The sequence below is a fragment of the Taurulus bubalis genome (genome assembly GCF_910589615.1).
Source record: "Taurulus bubalis genome assembly, chromosome: 4".
Lineage (NCBI taxonomy): Eukaryota > Metazoa > Chordata > Actinopteri > Perciformes > Cottidae > Taurulus > Taurulus bubalis.
Window position 1 is genome coordinate 19,528,445 of NC_136592.1, and position 20,089 is coordinate 19,548,533.

At 40.2% G+C, this 20,089-nt stretch overlaps 1 protein-coding gene across 1 annotated transcript; it reads left to right on the forward strand.

Annotated features, from left to right (window-relative positions):
- Positions 1-328: 328 nt before the first annotated feature.
- Positions 329-13,627, forward strand: LOC306735551 (AN1-type zinc finger protein 3 homolog; the record flags this gene model as incomplete). The annotated part of the gene is made up of 6 exons (XM_079217035.1): positions 329-411; positions 5,509-5,549; positions 5,935-6,123; positions 8,912-8,977; positions 10,800-11,015; positions 13,473-13,627. 6 exons carry the CDS (start codon positions 329-331, stop codon positions 13,625-13,627), a joined length of 750 nt encoding a protein of 249 aa, XP_079073161.1.
- Between the last annotated feature and the right edge of the window lie 6,462 nt (positions 13,628-20,089).

Here is a 20,089-nt window from a genome sequence, read left to right on the forward strand (position 1 = left end):
TTTACCGACACGCCACCCCTCTATGGCAATGGTTTGCGCCTCACTCCAGCTGATCGGCCCAGGATTCCCCCGGTGGCTCTGCCCGTCGTCGGCTTTGACGGCTCCAGTTTTTCAACGGCGATTTAAGCTGTTATAATTCTACGGAAGCCGTGGCCGCTCGTGTCGGCAGACCGTTCCTCGTCCAGTGAAACGTTAAACGATAATCTGGCCCGGGGGTATTTACCCTGTACTTTGTCACAGCCAGGGAATATCTGAACACAAATACGAGGCCCTCACTCCAACCCCGGATTCACCTGCTACGCGGAACAGCCTCACGCGAAAGACCGACATGGGGGACACGGGGAGCGAGGGCAGCAGTCCACCGAGTAACGTGAACGTCGTACCCCCGCGCTGCCCCTGTGGTTTCTGGGGGTAAGGCGAAATACCTCTCAAATGTCTCGATTGCAAGATGTTTTCTTTCTCTGAGCTAGCAGAGTTGCTAGCCATTAGCGTTAGCAGCTCACACAGGGATGAGCTGCCCTTCTTGTTATCACCCCCTCCCCATTGTTTTGTAGCATGAACTGCGAGCTAACACCAGCTGGCCTCGCTAACCTTCTCCCGTACAGGTGGGCGCAGGGGATAAGCCCTCCAGGTATTGTGACAGCGTGAAGAAACTAGCTGGTTTTAAAGTGTTCAGTTCATGAAGGAAGCAGCTATTTAGAGATATCACACATCAACTGGACTTGGGTGGAAAACTAGCCATTGGTGGTTTCCATCAGTTTAAATTTGCTGTTAAGCAGGATATGTGCTAATATAGTGACTCATAGTTGCACACATTGACACAGTGCGTTTGTTTTAGTTTCCCCGAAGCACATGAATCATCATGAGGACGTCTTATCATGTCTACTGTGTTGGGACACATGAGCCCAAGATATCCTGAAGTTTTTGAGACACATATTGACGTTCAATTCACATGATTGTTCACGTTTCAGTATCTGCAAGTGTTCCTGACACCAATCAAAGCCATTTTAGTCTGCCGAAATGTGAGCTTAATTGATACGTATACCATATGTATATTTGCAGTGATAAACACTATTTTAAATAGCACCTACCAAGTATCAGACAGAGGATATATACACAATGGTACTTTACATTTAGAGTCATTTAAATATATGTTATTATTTGGATTTGGAGGGAAACCTAAATTATATCTTGACCTAAGTTTGGTACAAAGATCCCACTTTAGATATGGCTTGCTCGCTGAACTATGTTTGTAACATTACACATTGGGGGTCTAATGAGAGAATTAAGATGATAAATGCAATTGGCTGTAACTGTTATATGCAGTACTGCTGTCTTGTTCAGGAAGTGTTTTAATCTCAATGAGGTATTTCCTCATTAATTCTACATTAAAAAAAAAAGAAATTATATATGTTTTTACAGTCTTCAATTTTCAGCTTAGTTGTAAAGAGTGGAAGCAACCAGGTCAATGAAGGAAACAAAAGTTATGTGCATCAGGGTTAGGATCTTAAAACCAGAGATTAAATTGTGGGGACCCACCTGATCAGAGTTCACCTGTGTTCAACATTTTTGAGTCTGCACTCTGCACCAAAATCATGCCATCTCTGCGTCTTGTTACAGTATTACAAATAGCACTAACAGTTCCACGCTTGCTTACAAGCTTTGATATTTCTGCATTAAACGTCCTCCACATTATTAACATACATATGTTTATAACACTGTACGTTTTTGCATAATTTAGCAGCCCATTTTACAGAAGGTCACTGAGATATGTACCCTAATTATTTAATTTTCGGTCCCTTTTTTTTTCAAGTATTTTTGTTGGATTTGTTTTGGTTGCAGGTGTAGATAGTTTGTGTTGGTCTGTTAGTTTTGTGCATGTGTGTGTAGCTCCTTGTCAAGGTCGGCAAGTACAGTGGTTCTCAAACTTTTTCTGTCACGCCCCACTTTGGAGGAAGAAAAATGTTCGGGCCCCACCGCCTCAACAAAATTGTAACAAAATGGTCCAACTTTTTGTGACTCCTCCATCCGTGCTTTTTCAAATAATAGAATAAAGAAAATTGCAATCCCTTTCAAGTAAACCAGATTCCTGCATTAGACAAAAACTAATAACATGTGCAATCATTTTGTTAGAACATTGCAAATAAAGTTCAATCTGTGCAAAAAATTACTAATATTTGGCAAAAAAAAATACTTATTGTGGCTGCAAATAACCTGTTTTGCACTGAATATATTTACAAAGATAATAACAATAACATTCAACCTGTGCAAAACAAAATGAGTGCAGATGTGTGAGCATCACATTTTATCAGTATTAGTGGCTGTAGTGAGCTGCTTTCCTCTACGAATATTTTTAAAACGGGGTTGTAGAGTTGATACGGCCGCTCATCATGCTTAATGTTGAGCTTGGATCTAAATTCTGTTTTGAGAGACGCAACAGCAGAAAAGACCTCACGGAGATCTCACGGAGGCTTTTAGCAAAACGCTAAGAATCGGCGAGTCGCGCATGCGTAGCGTAACCTGTTAACGGCGTAACGTAAACATTTACATGAAAGTACAGGCATTTCTCCATGTATTTATTAATGATGTTTTATCTCCGTGTACGTTCTACTTTTGTACTATGTAAAGTTATCATGTTCATGGGGATGTTCGTCCTGAAACCACAAGGTAGCGGTTCATCCCTGTTCTCCCCATAGTTTCATGTCCTTGAGCAAGACTTTGAAGCAAGTGCTTCACAGCAGCACACTGCTTCTTAATTACTAAGGATAGGTAAAATGCAGAGAATAATTTCCCCATTGTGGGATTAATAAAGGATTATATAAATAAAAATGTCTTTTAAAAAAAAAATATATATAAAAAAAAACGGCATCACCCCCCCTGCGCCCCACCTGTAATACCTCCACGCCCCACTAGAGGGTCGCGCCCCACAGTTCGAGAACCACTGACATAGTAAGTTGAACGTAGTCCTTTGTCATGTCCAAGCACTCTTTTTTTTTTCTTCTTTTTTTTGGTATAATAAACAATAAAAAACATGGCTAATGACACAGCTTCTGTTAGTTGCTGCTAGGCTACTCTGATACAGGGACACATGAGAAATAAATACATTCCTCAATCCATACTACTACAGTAGCAACCTATTGTAGTGATTTCATATAAGCACAACACATTTATAGCACTGATAAGTAATGAGATTGCTGTTGCCAAGGCTATAGCAAATTGCTGGATTTGTCAAGCAATTGCATTTGGAATTAGTTTATTAATTAGCCCTACATTTCTATTGATAACAAAAGTGATTTGGATTAACAAAAGTATTGAATGCATGCTTTTTTAATCCTTGATGGACATGTTGGGCTTGTGCTGCCTGTCCAGTTTTTATTGAAGGGCCCATCGGCAAAGCAAAACTTCTGGATTTGGTCCAGGTTACAATGTAGAACTATAACGTCTAATCTCTCCTCCCCTTGGAACATAAATCACAGCTGAGCCTTTCTCTGTCGCTGTTTTATTCCCCATATATATATTTGACATTGTCTAATTAATTACATCATGCACACAAGCAATAAAATGTACTCTCTATTAACAGACTTCGACCTGTATTTCTGAAGTTATTTTGTACTTTACCTATTCCTTCAAAACATTTATCAACCATCCAAGCCTTTGCTCCTTTGTGTCACTCAAGCTGCATCACCAGGCAACCGAGTCCATCTTCCTGTCTGTTCCAATCAGATATTCTCATTAGTAACAGCAGTGGGCCAATTGTGTTGTCTGTTCAAACTCCACTCAGTATAACAAGCATCTTTCCTGCATGTTTTTTTCTCCTCATCCTTTCTCACCCCTTTTGGTTCCTTAATTAATCCGTGAGTTGATTACCTCTGATTTATAATGGTGACAACAGGATATGACTTGTTGTTCACTCTGTACCGACTTCCTCCCTGCCGGCGTCTCATGATTATTTTTCTCCTCTATTCTTACCCCTTGCTTCCTCCTCTCTGTTTTATACCCAATACCATACACCAGCAGACTGACAGACAACCCTCAGGTCGACTGCAGCTGACCCTACATTTAGAAATGAGGACAAAGGTGTGCAACAAAGCACCCAAAATAAATAGAATGTGACTGATGGCAGCGACCGTCACGCTCAATGCGCAGACAGTAAGGACGAGGACTGGGGAGGAAATGAGAGGAGTCCTCTCAGAGGAAAGCTAGAGCCATCTGTTGTGATAGAGTTGTGCCACTGAAATCAGCATGGCTTCAGTAATCAACCCCATAACAACAGCCATTTCATATATGTAGCCATGATTTGGAAGGGAAAAGTATGTTTAGAAGCGTTTGTGGCTTGTAAACAAGGGCAAGTTAATGAGGTTTGTAATGTTCTCCATTTACGCCTCTTGCTCACCTTCATCAAACCAGTTGTGTGCATTGCCAACACAGATGAGAGGTCCTATAATTTTCATTTGAAATCAACTGTTTGCTTTCAAGATTATACTAACTTGTTCCATCATACTGATACTACCATACTGTGACTGCCTTGTACAGAATCAATGTTTGAGTCAGACACAACTGACCATTGAGCTCAACCATATAACTATTTGATTATTATATATTCACTAATGCTGATAAAGTTGAACTCCTGACATATGTATGTAAAAGGTTACAACAATGATAAAGGGGAGTGTAACCGTACATTAATATAACCGTTTTATTTATATAATTAGGGGAATTTTATTCTGATCGTTTTAAAACTAGAAGGAAAGAGATTCCAAAGCACATTCTCCGAAGAGTCTGGGTTTCGAAAAGTTAAAACGCACAGAAACGCAGCTCAGACTCAATATTGCTTCATCAAGTTTCTGTGGTTACCATGTTAACAAACTCGGCTCACTTGGCCTTTCTACCAGCAGACATGGCACATAGACATCTAATTGAAGTGGTGGTTCTGGCCACCTGATGAATATAAAGTATTTAGTTGCTAGTCTGGTCAACCAACTCCTGTAGATCTTCCTTTGGATCTCTAGACGATGACTGCTTGTACATCTGTCATCACTCCTATTTTAGCCTCACTGCATTGGCTCCTGGGAAAGTTCAGGGTTGATTTTAAGATTTTTTCACACGTAAAAAGGCACTCCATGGCCAGCCCCTGCCTACATCTACAAGCTAATAATACCTTCCACCACCGAGGGTCCACTTAGCTCTTCCAACCAAAGCCGATTGGATGTACCGCCTGCCAAACGTACAACCGAAGACGATTGCTCTTTTTTGTCCTGGAACCCAGAGTTTGGAACAATCTACCCCGTCACATTCAATCTGTTTATTGTTTTGTTTATCACCGGTTTTATTTTTTATTTTTTCCTATCCATTCTCTACATTTTCAAGTACAAGAGTTGATCTGTGTAAGAACTGATTGCTGTAGGGTTAGAAATAATGTCTTATCAAGGGGCTTGAGGATTGTGGAAACATGTTGTACAAGCTATTTGATGAACACATTTGTTTTCTCTTTCTCCTCTTTTTCCTCAGATCGAGCAAAACCATGAATCTCTGTTCACAATGTTTTGCAGGTAAGTCCTTGTTCGGCTGTGTGCTTGTTGGCATACCTTGTGTGTGCTAGGTTCACCCAAGCCTTCTTAATTCAATACTCTTTAGAAGCCGTCAAGTCTGGAGATTTTGCTCAAGTCTTAAGGGAGTATTTTGTCCCCTCTCAGAGATACGAGTAGAAAACTAAAGCCATTTAAATATGATTCAAACAGAACTATGTCAGTGTACCGCAGTATTCTAAATTATATTAAACACCATCCAAAGATGCACCCGAGTTCCCACTATGCCACACTTGTTTGGCCTGCTGCCCAAGTTAACAACCTCTGCATACCCCCAAATCTGATATATGTATTCAAACATGTTTCACAGATGAACACAAATGTCTCACCATTTACCTTTTTTCCATAGATATTCAGAAGAAACAGCCAGATGACGATTGTGCCCCAAAGGCCTCCTCAAGCTCCAGCAGCAAGCAAGCAGACATCTTCTGTACTGAAACAAACAGCAGCATTAGTCAGTCGCTGATGTCGATGCCTAAAGCGTCAGAGGACCCTTCGCAAGGAGAGACGGGAGCGCCATCTCTACCTGCTCAGGACGGTATGACGGCAGTTTATCCTCTTTATTATTTCAGATGAGTGACTACATTCTTGCTCCCTTTTTCCATGAATCTATAGAGCACACCCACTTTGAAGCATAGAACTCAAAGTCTATGTGAAGTGGTCATTTTAGTTTGTAATGCTTGCAGTACACATTGAAGTAGTATGCCTAATGGCCTACAAACTTATTAATGCGTTTTAATTAGGGCTGGGCATGTTAATGCGTTATAAACGCATTAACGCAGCAATCCGTTAACGCCGCCAATTATTTTATCATGCGTTAACCGCAGTTTTTTTTTTCATTGGGAGGGGCTTAACGTTACACAGCATTGATGCAGCCACCAGCATCCTTAGAATCGCAACGAATGATGGCACGTATGAGCCTCCAGACGCACCGTCGTCAAGAGAATACACAAGTTGTATAAACGTGCATGTATACAACGTGCACCAACTGTTGCTCTCACTGAGACTACTGGACATCACTGTAGTACCCACAGTTATCTCGGAGTTTGTAGCGTACCCCTCCGACAGATGGTCTTTGAAGACTGTAGCTTTAGCCGTTAAACGGCGCACTATGTGACATCCGTTTGAACTCTGTTTTTCGCCTTCAAAATAAAAGCACCTTATCTCAAAACAGGAAACTAGATACATTTTGCTTACGGCAGACAAAAAACATGCAACAAAAACAACGAAATTGATTGACAAGCCGTTTCTAACTTCAGAACACATGGAGTTACTTACACAGGTCATTATATTGCTGAACTGTGGGTGCTGCTTCACATGCTTTGACTGTTTCTGAATTTTTTTGAACGTTACTGTTTGAACATAGACAAAAGAAGGATTCGCTTGTCCCTCTAACAGGGACCTTTACTACTGAACAGACTGTTTATACTGTTCACTGATAATATAAAATGTTTCTTCTGGTACCTGTTCAGAAAAAAGAAAGCAAACTGATTTATATACTGTTGTTAACTTGCTGTTGCTTCGAGAGTGCCCGTTATATAGTTATGATAACATTACTTTAAAATAAAAGCGTGCAATACACAAGTTTTTCATTCATTATTGAATTTGGTGCAGAATGAGATTAATCGCAGTTAATCACAGAAAAATCATGCGATTAATCAGTTAATTTTTTTCAACTTTGCCCAGCCCTAGTTTTAATGCATACTCTCTAATTCTAGCGGTCAAAACCAGAGTGTTGCAGCTCATAGTCCAGGGCATCTCTGCAGAAGACAGCTACTAGTTCCTACCAGCTGCAGCTGCAGTGCCCCTGTCCCGGCTATATTTGTCCTCATGGCACAGAGAGAGAGAATGATAGCAAAGGGTATCCATTTAGAAGTGACGGTTTTAAGAGGACACCTACAATTGCCAGTTCATCGGTCATTGCTATACAGTGGCAATGTTATTTGTTGAGGCCGATCCAGGACACGACAATAAAATAGTTCCAGAATAGATGAACTTGTAAAAACATGTTCCCACACTAACGTTGTCCTCTGTTACAGCAGTACATGATTATAGCTGATAAAAAGAAAAGCCCCTCATAGTAATGGAGTGCTGCAGGGATGACAGATTTTTATTGACCAACCCCGGAAGTTAGCATCGCTCTTATTCCCTTGACAAAAAGCCAATGCAATTTCTGGATTGTGGATTATCGCAGAAAATAAACTCTGTGGCAAAAGCTTAGTTTATGATACTTGCATGATTTGTTAAGCAAGATAATCTTCACAAATCACTTTAACTATCTTTGAAGTACAATGCCAGAAGTAAAAAAGCTAACACTAGGATATTAATGTGTACATATATATACACACCAAGGCTGTAGAGGCAGGCTAGTCTACTTGATGACGTTTTTGAGCCTCATTTAGCCACTTCTGGATATGGTCCAGGTTACAATTTACAATGTAAAAGCCACTTTTTTTTTTTAGGTAAAAGCTTCAGAAATCATGAGATGGGTATTTACTGACTTATTTTATATCATAGAAAAAAATAGTTAAAATCTCTTAAGGTTGCGTTACCTATAAATATTTTTTCAGGCATCTAACCAAAAACCCATCGACTTCGGGACAAGGAAAAGAGTGCAAAAATGCTCACTTATTTCTGGGCTTCAGGACTCATTTCTGCAGCACTCTATTTATTCACAAACTGACAAACTCATTCATTCATGGTCACTTATTCATGCACCATCAACAAGTTAAATGTTGCACTTCAGTCCCAACATATACGTTGAGTAAAGAACCCTATAGAACGTTGAGTAAAGAGCCGTATAGAATGAAGGGCTGACTACACATCATTCTTAGCTGTACCTTGAGCCTGATGCTGAGTTATTACTTGTTACTACAGCTGAAATCTGCAATTGTTTTGATAATTCATTAGTTGTTTAAGTAATGGTAACAGCTCAATGGTTCTAGCTTTTCATTTGTCTTTTCTCTTTTATATTATTGTAAACTGAAGCTATGCACACAAGCACACTGCGCCCCCCTTCCCCCCAGATATATATCACAGTCTTTTTCTGAAAGAAAAAAAGCTCAAGGCATATTAAAGGATTTAAAAAAAATCTCGCTACCTTGTAGAAAATTGTACCCCAGTATTTTCTGTTTTTAGATGATTTATTGTGGAATTATTTATCGCTCTGTTCTAAATCAATATAGCCAGAAGACATTTGATTTTGTTTTACACTTAAATGAGGGAAATTACAACAAAGTCTTACAAGAAACTAGTGCCTTTATGTCCTCTCTTTTTTCCATTTAGTTTTCTTATCTTCTCCCCTTTTCTCACTACATCTCTTTTAGAAGTATCCAGCACAGACGCAGTCTTCAATTCACTCTCCACTCCCACAAAACGCTCCTTTGAGTCAGGTATGCCTCAGCTTTGCCATTACAATGTCCATTATTGTGTTTTTCTCTGTGCTCTTGTCATGTCCACTTAGGGTATTGGAATGGGGGAACCATTAGCATAAACGGCATTGGATTGATCCTAAATAGCCAGGTTAATTGTACTTCCAGTGGAAATAGCAGAGGGAAGGATATTGGGGATGCAATGTATCTGCAAGAGGGTGCAAATGTATAGTGCTTATTATGCTAGTGTGAATGCTGGCTATATGTGTGTGTAATATACTTCTAAATCACTGTCACATCACAACAGGAAGGTTCTGTGTTTGATTATACCAATTTAAGAAATAGCATGATGAAATAGAAAGTGAGGAGACAGTTGCAACGACGCTCTTCTGACAGCTCAAACATGGAGGATGCATGGAGCTGGAGCATTATTATTTATTAAAATAAGTTAAACAAGGCGGATGTCTAAACAGTGCAACTTCTAGTGTCAGTTTCGCTTCACTATTCTTTCACACTACCTGCTACGCTAACACACGTGAAAACTAGCACATGACTTAAGACAACTGCAGAGCAGGCAAGGCTTAGCAGTGGTGTGTGAACATGTTGATCCCTTGTCTAATGCGGCGGGATCATGCGAGCACACACATGCACACGCAGCATCATTTAAACCTTGTGATGTGGCTGAGTTGACGTTTCACTTTTTACTGTCTCTCTAAATGTGTTATGGTTTAAAGCCTGGATACACTTTAGTGCAAACTATAACTCAACTTAAATATGTTCATCGTTCAAATGCCTTTGCTTCTTATTCTCTTAAATTGGCCACAGAGATTTACCAGTATAACGAAAGGCTGGCACAACATGCACTTGCACATGTACAGACACACATGCTCTAGCACATTTGGGGATCGATGGGGCTAGCTATGGGGATCTGGCTGCTCAGCTTGGCCTAGTTCTCAGAGATTTATTGAGCGCTGATCAGTATTCGGCCGGGCCACAGAAAAAGTCTGGAGGATTGATGAGAAAAAGCTGAGTTGAAATTCCAGCCGACCAGAGAAAGTCGCGACATGCTCTCCCCGTCTCAGGTGTTGGGTGGAACGTCTTCTAATGCAGGATAATCATTCATCTCCAAAGCACCTTTTTATTAAACACATAGAGGTGTTTTTGTTCCAGCAAGTCTCACAGTTTATAGTACATGAAAATTGTGATGGAGTTTATCATTGGATATTTTCTTTTGAAATTCTAGTCAAAGCTGATGTTCTTGACACTCAGGAGATTAATGCTTCTTTGGATTATTCTGTGGTACTAATAAAAGATGAGATGGTTTGATTTTAAGTGTATCGTTAAATCGGTAGATCTGATTCAAAACCAGATTTCAGATTGATTAACCTTGACATGCTTTGTATCCGACAACCACAGAAAACAAAATACAATAATTTAAGTTGCCATTATTACCTGATCATTACATTACATTTAGCTGACGCTTTCAAGGACACATGGACTTTGACTAGCGGAGCCGGGGTTCGAACCGCCGATCCTCTCATTGAAAGACGGGCATGCTAACCACTGAGCCACAGTCAAACCTATGATCAGTACAGTATAAACAAGATGGGGATGTTTTGTTGCATTGCATAGTCAAGTTTTAACCCAATAGAAATGAAAAAAAAATTAACAATCAAGGCTTGATTATTCATTTACATTTTGTTACAAACTTATGGATGTCCACAGCATAAATAGTCTATACTGAAACCTCTGCTGTAATTACTATTGTGGCAAATCCAAAATTTTAAATATAAAAAATAATTAATGCCGTTACAGTTAAAGACCTCTTCTTTTTTTCCTCCAGCCTCGGAGTCGGAAAGTGATGTTTCACCCGAGAAGAGAGCAAGAGTGGGTGACATGCCAGAGGGTGAAGAGTCTTCATCGTCATCTTTGTCTGCATCATCATCATCATCATCATCCTCGTCTCGCGGTGGCTCTAAACAGCGGAGCCGCAAACGTTGCCATCACTGCCAAACCAAACTGGAGCTGGTTCAGCAAGAACTGGGTTTCTGTCGCTGTGGTACGATGATACAAGTCTACACACATAAACATGCATGGGCACACACATATTTTAACGCATGACCAGGTGCATGCTAATCCTATACATGCACAGGTTAACTCACACACAAGAGCATAAATATTAAGCAGTGGTAGCTATTATTAAAGACATTGCACGTGCATTCTTTCAGTGGGTAATATTGGCCTCCTAAATACATAATTACATGTTGGTTAATTTTACATCGAGTGCAGTGAAATGCATCTCCTACTTTACCATGTGTTTTTGTGTTGACGGAAATGTCGATGATCAGAGGAGTGCCTTGAGGGCATCATTACAGAAAGCCTGAATGTTTCACATTGCACATAAAACATAAGCCAATTACCTCGAACACTAATGCAGTTAAAAGCAATACTTGGCTTGCTAATCAACTTGTTTGCATACAAATTAAAGTACTTAAACAGTCACAGCTCTTTGCTACTTAAAGACCCTCTGCTTAAATCCACGCAACAATTTCTAAATTGGAAATTGACTTGCCTTTTTTCCAGCAGGCGCTGCTTAATGCATGGGCCATCCATCCTTAATGGTTCAATGCTCACTATGAAAACATGCTTTTACAGACTGAAGGGGAAATTGTGGCAATTATGGTGATATCTGACTATTGCTTTAATTGCAGGTTACTTTGCTAATGCTTCTGCAAAATGTTTCTCATTGTAAGCCAAGACGGTCTGATAATGAGTTGAAAGCACGGACGCTTTTCAGATAGTGAATGGGGGAAGAAAATAAATCTCTGGTGGGACTATCTGATCCAATGTTGTCACACTCGGTAGACTTCTGCTGTTACGCAGTGGCTATAACATTCATCTGACTAGGTCTAAATATGAAACAGAGCTTAAAAAGCTAATTAGATCATACAGGTTCTCATCTGAGATCGAAGCGAAGCGGGACCTCATTCCTGACTGATACGGCCCCTTGTCTTTCACTTCGCACGCAATGGTCCTAAAGTTAGAAAAGCAGCTTTTCCATAACCAGTAACCTTTGATAATGAGTCCATTATGTGAAGATAAGCTGTGGTATTCTTAATTTACTAAAACTTAAGTAATCGGATTCAGTCATACGGTACATTATATTCACACAATGGCTGCAATCAATTTGGCCTTGTGTGTTGTGCATCAGCAGGAATTGTAAATAAACGTTTAATATGATAATTATCCTTTAAATTAATATCTTAACTGGGTTACCTCTCTCTCTCTCCCACTTACACACTAAGTGTGAGGGAGAGAGTGTGAGCCACTCGTGAATTTGCTTTTTTTCATTTCTACCTTAGGTGGAATAAATATTTAAGACAGCTTGGATTTTATGCAATAAAAACTTTGAAAATCTAAATTTCCTCCCAGCTCATTGATGTTTTAAAAACTCATCTCAATTCACTCTTCAGTTGCAAAAACACCTGCAGTGCTTGGTGGAAACTTTTGGGAGTTTCCGATAAGAGAATAACAAAATAAGTATGGTTTCTCTAGCTTAAAAAATAGGGTAATAAAAAGTCAGACATAGCTCAGTTGGTGTAGTTAAATCTGGTACAAATGATGTAATGGAAATCCATCGTAACACACATAGATTCTTTTTTCAGGGAGCTGAAAATAATTACCTTAAGGGATCGTTTGTATTTGTGTTGGTTTTGCCTTTTAAAATAGAGTGATATGTATATGCTGTAAAAGTGTCTCCCATTGGCCCTTTACACTCGTCATCAAAGCATTTTTTGGTCCTTTCATCGCAGTAAAGCGACATGTCCAGCAGCCCATCCCCTTTTTAAAAGTCTCAACTGTTACACAACTTCCTCCCTTTCACTCCATTTATGTGCGCTGTAATCACATAGGTTTTAATTGCATAGCAACCAGCTGTCAAACTGGGTTTTTAATCACCACTCATTGAATGCCAGCAGTGTTATTATGTGTATTAATGAATGAATTTAAGGTGACGAGAGCTAACGAGCTTCTCTGAGCTTAACGAGCCTCCTACAGCAGTGGCTTTTGTTGCGAGTGCTACAGTAGACGCAGAGAGTCCGTGAGACAGATGAGGGTTGTCTGCCTTTGTAGAATGGAGTCAAAGGAGGAAGCTATCAACCAGAATGTCTTCTCTGGTAACCGGACCTTTTACAAAGGCACGGTTGTAGCGCAGTAAATATTATCTGTCTATCGCTAAGACTTGTATAATGCAGATGTTTGTCAACCTGTACTGGCATCTACAATGTTGCTTTTTTTTATTTTTACCTTCTGTATAAATTGCATGAGTTTGAAACATTTTCACATAATTTGGCTGTATGCAGAAAAGCATGTTTAATGCACTATTTATATATCCTACAATATTATTTTGCGTTCTGTTTGTTGAAGTACAGGCAAAGTAATATTTGTATATTTGCTGAACTTGGAAAATTAACCACTCCCCCCTCTTTTATACCCATACCCCTCGACCCTCCTCCAGGTTATGTCTTCTGTATGCTCCATCGGCTTCCAGAGCAACACGAGTGTCTGTTTGACCACCTGGGCCGTGGTCGCCAGGAGGCGGTCCTGAAGATGGTCAAGCTCGACCGCAAAGTGGGCCGCTCATGCCAGCGCATCGGAGAAGAGTGCTCCTGAGCGCCGTTCCCTTCGAAGAATCTCAGTGTTCAGACGGTGTCTTAGCACTGACAGGGATTTGATTTTTCATTTTGTTTTCTTCTCATTTAGTTTTTCAAGATTCTTGCAGGTTTTTTGGATACAAACCTCCACCCTTTCTTTTAAATTATGCTCGCTCTTTTACCCATATCCCCATTGTTTTCTGCTTCTGTTGGCTTGATCATATCCCTGCTGCTAAGATGCCTTTTGGAAAATCCCAACCCAGGAATGACGGAACAATAAAAAGCAAAGGAAATATACAATTTCTTCACTTTGTTGCAAGCTGCTGACTACACAAGTGTGAGCAGAGTAAGATGACGAAAAGAAATACAATGCTTTATACAAATGTTTGTCCCGGAAGCCAGTTTAAGACTATACTCTTTACCTCAAAAAATAAAAGAAAGATTGACGACGACGAAGAGAAGGAGGAGGAGAAAAAAGGATGGACACCCTTTGCGTACACTTCTGCTTTGGCGCTGTTTATAGACTGTGCTCTTTACCTCAAAATCAGACCGAGCTGATTTGTACTCTGCGCCAAGCATGGACTTTGTGAAGCAAACAAAGCAAGCCAGCCTCAGTTGAAGTCCGTGTCTTACCCCCCGGCCACCCACTACTGCAAAACATCTGTTAATCAACCACCTCAGGATATCAAAGCCCAATCTTCACCCCTCCCCTCTCCAATTTGCATCCTTCTTCTTTCCTCCACAGGACACCTGTTTACTCCTTTTGTTTGTTTTAAGATTATACAAAAGGTGTTTTCTGCTCTTTTGAGGAGGCCATTGTGGACAATTAAACTGGGGTGATATTGCAAGTCCAAATTCAGAATTTACACTGGTGGAAGTGAGCTGGTTGTCCTTGGATTGCACACTGATCTGTCAACAACGTTGGGATGTGATTGATCGAGACTTAATTTTTTCGCAGATTTTCTCTGTCTTCCTTTTTTTGTCTCAGTCTTCATCTCCCTATTCCCCACAGCCCTCCTGCACAAAGACATGTCCTCGCCACGCGTCTGTTTTTAACAACATGTGGATTACGTGTGGATTAGGACTGGACCTGAAATGTCTGCGTTGTGTACGTCCACACATCTCTATACTTTTACAAATACGCACTCTTTCTCACACCTTTGTTGTTTTATGTGCTCGACTGTTGTTCACATTGAGCACAAGCAGGCAAGATCAGACATTGCTGTTGAGTTCGGACTGAAGCTGAGATGGCAGAGCGCCACTCAGAGGTTCCTGGTTAAGATGTGTGTTGGTTGTTATAGTTCAGGTTTCGCATAATGTCTTAGGCCTTCATTTCTATTATCCACATTTAAAGGTTATTTGATACGAAACTACAGTACTTTAATTTCCCTCCTTCCTTTTAGGCCCCCATGTTTTCATTTCCAGCTAGCACAATGAGCTCACATGCATTCTCCTCCTCCTGCCTTTCACTTTTCATATCTCATCTTTCACCTTATTGATTGCTCTACTTTTTCCGTAAGTCCCTCTTCCCTGCTGTAGAGGAGGGGGTGGGGGGACTGGGGTGAGCAGTGCGCTGCAAATAATTACTTTCCAAATGTTTTCCTGGTGGATTATGGAAGGAATGAACAGAACATGCATAATGAATGAATATTCTGTATCTTAAAGAAAACCTTATTTAACCCATTTTTGCTTTTCACTTACACTTTAGTGTAGAACTGCTTTTTCTTTTGGTTGTAATGTGGTTATAAAATGGGAAGATGAACGTGGAAAATTCTATATTTTTGTTTCCATTGTTTTACTTTATGCTTTCCCCTTTCCAACTTTTTCTTTTACTGAGAAAGAATAAACTGGATTAGACAAAGTGTGAACATCTCTAGTGTGCTTATTGACATGATGGACTAAAAGATAAAGGATTTTTTGGGAGAAGAGTTTCATCTTTTTGGAGCCACTCGGGTTGGAAGCTGCAGTCACACTCGGCAAGAGGAAATGTAGGAGTGGGATGAGCTTATATCCACATTTTCTGCATTTGTAATGCATGTGAGTTGAGGTTGGTAAAGAGTTGAAGCCTTGCAACATGTTGCTGGCTCTCTGCTGGCTCTCTGATGTCCGGCCAATTCCTTTTAAAATGATGTAAACAACTGTTTAATGCTCACAGAGGGTTTCTATGAACCTACTCGCATTTACTGGACATATCTCTTCGTGCGTGTGCTTGCATGTGAACATGTGTGCTCGCTCTTGGAGAATTTTGACTACAGACCGTTCTGACGCCAGCAATGAGCCCTGTGGGCCGGCTGCACTAATTGATGATGTGGGAAAAGAAAACATGTGGCCACGATCAAAAAGCATCTTCAAATATTTGAAGATGCTTTTTGATCGTGGCCTGAGCGTAATCTCTCACCCTCCTTGCCTAAACTGTGCCAAAACTCAGGAAGTTGGCACCTAAATGGGAAGTTTCTCCTTTGTCAAGGTGGTTGAAAGGTGTGTCCTTATGTCATTCTCATTTTACATCCGTGTCAATCTTTCCTCTAAAGTTTCTCAGCCTTGGTGTTGGACCCTTCACTGGGTTATTTAACATGCAGACAGTATCGGAAGAGATCTCAAAGATATTTGTTTGATACATTTTTGACTTTAAAAAATATATATATATTCTATATGATCAATTTGGGGCTCCCTCTGTGCTCTTATTTGTACACAAGTACGCCATATGTTGACATCCAGAACTTGTCTCGATGCTGATATTTCTTTCTGACCCGACTCCCAATTATTTCTAATGAAGTCGATATGGACCTGCTTTTTATTCTTTTGAATTTGGCTGGAATACATTGGGGTTTCGTATAATCTTAAACCCCCTCTGTCTTTTTCAAGCCCTCTCTTGGTTTTGGTTGCGCTCTCTTGTGTTTTATGTTGCCTTTTATTATAGCCTGACACATAGGATGATGCACAGTGCCAAGCTTGGGTTGGAACAAGAAGCATGCTTGCTGGAGGCTGCCTAGTTTTAGAGTGGGATTTGGGGGATAAGATGCTGTGGCCAGTGGTAAGTAATCTTCTTACAGCTCAACTAACAAGGACGCCTGCCATTCTTACTGCCTTGATCGGCTAACATTAGTTATATCCGCCATCCTTGTATTGGATTTGGCTTTTTTAAACACTATGTCTATCTTGCTAATCTATCTGTAACTTCAGGTCTCCACTGCTAAAACCAGTAATTTGTGTGAGTAAACACCAGTGAGAAAAGTACTGGTGTTTTACTTAAAAAAGAAGGCGCCAGTTTGGATCCTACTTTAGTGAGAGAGTGATCTCAGATATACAGTCAACGCAATGGAAGGTAACGGTGTCCAAAGTATTCACAAGATCAGTTTCACTGTTGTGTGTCAGCCTCTTATTTCCAGGCAGCGCTGATCTTACTCAGTGTAATGGTGAAGTCACTTATTAGTCTTAATAAATTAGTTGCACACTGTCTGTAATTACGTTCATTATATCCACTTTAACTCGGATGATGTTCCTTCCTCATTTATTATGCAAATAAGCGACACAAACAACAGAAATCAGATCTTCATAACAGAGCATATTGAGTTATATAATAATACTATGCTTTAAATGTGTTCATAATAGGATCTAGCCATGAATATACCAGTATACCATAGGAGTAAAAGGCTGTGGTTAAATTTTACTTAATCGATTCAAGAGTTAGTTACAAAGCAGCTGAAGAGAAAATGAATCATGAAATTATAAGACAAGATAACGGTCTAAATTCCTGCTTAAATGACACCAAAACCAACAACTTGTTTCTTTCCCCACACTCGCTGCTCTCATTGGCGTGTTCAGGTGCAGTCAGCAGCTGTTTTTAGGTCTGATGCTGGAAACCAATGGTCCACTAACTGCCCAGCAGACACAGTTATGTTGAACACAGTGGAGCATTTAGCAGCATCGGCGCCGACAATTTTCCTTCCAAACTAAAAGAGAGTGAATATTGGACTTGCATTCATTAAGTATCCAGAATCACAACTCCAAATTAATGATGATGTTCTTCTGTATGGGTTGGATGTTTAATTCGCCACTATTTGCTTTAATAAGTTTACCATAAAGGTGTTCATGTTTTTCTTTTTGCTGCCAATAGTGGATACAAATGTATTATTTAAACTTGGCACACAGTAAACTCTTAACTTGTAAAGAAAAAATAAATATTCTAACTATATCATGAAATAGTCACTTTGATATTCATTAATCGCCACGCATTCCTGCGGATGTTACCTTGGATGCCCACCTATTGTTGACATGCATTATGAGTTTAGATGCATTTGTTAATATTCTTTGAGTGTGACTATATTCAAAGACATGTACGACATAATCCCTTCTCAAAACCATAGCTAATGACTCCAGCACCATTTATTATCGCCTTTAACCACCACAAACTGACACTATGCTGCAGCAACCTCAAACAGGCATGCTGCTGACATTTGGTCAGGTTTAAGAGGAAATGAACAGCGGTGGTGGAAGATCCAATCCCAGTGCAGCCATTACTGTCAGTCTGACATTTTTTTTCCATGTGACCTTTAAGGAGGACGCTGACTGTACACTTCTCTTAAATTTTAGAATGGCTTTAACAGAATGAGCTAAACCAGTTGAAAGGGTGAGACTATAATGAGGAATTACTAACAAACTGGGATGTCTGCATTACAGTGGGATCTATAGGATGCAAAGAGAGAAGGCTAGAGGTTTCTAAATGCAAAAGGATGAGCTCAGTTTCACAAAGCTGTATTGATCTTAAGCGTTAACGGTTGTGTGTATACTTTTCTGCTTTGATTTTATGTCAATTTTGCAATTAAACTGTTAAGCAGAGAGGGAGAGGCTGATGATATCACCAGCCTGTATTTACCTGATTCATTGACCTGCTTCACACATTATAGTTTAAGGAAGCTGAAGGTTAAACAATCCCCACAGTCAATAACATTCAAAACATCTCTGCTAGAATAATCTAAGTTCACCCTTCACTCTGTACTGGTTGCAGATATCTTGAAGGCCTTCTGTCCAACCGTTAATGTTTTCTTTGCAACGTTTTCTGCTGTTCAATCTTGCACATAGTAATATTGATTTCACATTAGACCACTGAGGTAAAGCTAGGATAAACAGCACGCTGTCATGTTTTAATTACTTGCACAAAAAAGGAGAACCATCATCAACAGCAGCATTTTTTGCTTAGATGTGTTTGCATTGCATTTCATTTTTGCAGCACTCTGTGTCTATTTCTCATTCCACAACAAGGCCCAAACCAACGATGGCGTCTCATTTCCCCCCCAAATAGCAGTTTCCTTATTAATGTGTAGTTATCGTTTGCTGTGTGCCAATGTAAAGCCTCCACTATTTGGCTGTCTGGGTGGCTGCCTCTATTGATTTCCTGTTTCTCAATTCTCTAAACAGAAGCCAAACTGTGCAGCTTGTATGGATCTCTCCTCTCTCTCTTTCTCTCTGCCTCTCTCTTCCCCTGACTTTCTCACCTATCCTTCGTCTTTCAAAGCTTTATCTCTCAACTGTCCTCTCTTAGCTTTCCGCTCTTTCTTACTCATTGGTGTAATGTTCTGCTCTACTTCTGTGGCTGGTACTGTATCCATGGTCTGTTCCCGAGACCCAGAGGTTACAAAATGTGAATCCAGTTTGGACCAAAGAAGCAGATTTGACAGTTGCAGCATAACAAGCAGCAAAACATACTGTGTTGTGCTTCAGCGGATTTAAACAATCACATTGGCTTTTTTGGGGAAAAATATCCTCTTTTGTCAACTTTTTGAAATTGGTAGCTGTAATGCATCCCTGTTAGTAGTTAGTGCCACGTATATCCAGTAAATACTACATGTGCTTCAGTGTTTCCATGCAATGAAAATGACAAAATAGCATGCAAAATATTAACTCCATTTGAATAACACTACTGAGCCTAATTAGGTCATCCGATCCTTTGATTTGACATTAGACTTGGTATTTATATCAGAAACCCTGCGTTGCAGACTTGAGGTGTGGATTTTAAAGGATATACACATTTACCAGGCACGGAGGGTCGAGCAGAATAGGCCACGAAGTAGCATTACGGTAATGTTAGGGAATGGTTTCAAACATTTTTTGGAGCTTGACCCATGACTAAAAGTCAGGATGTCCTAGCCTCTGCTTTAACAATTTTGCAATATTATGAGATTGGGAGTGTTTACCTGAGGGGGAACCACAGGATGCTTGCTATGCTTCCACGATGAAGCCGGTATTATCAGCTGCAATCGCCATATGAGAGCCGTGCAGAGCAACTCGTATGCACAAACATGCTCCACAAGCACCTGCAGCCATCCCGTCTATGTCAACAAAGAACAGGGAAGCTCGGATAACAACACACACAGGCGGTGAGTGACACACTTTTCTGTAAGGTTCTTACAAGGACTGGACACAAATCATGCTGTTTGTTGATCCCAACGACACAGTCAACATTCATAACCTAGGGAGAGCA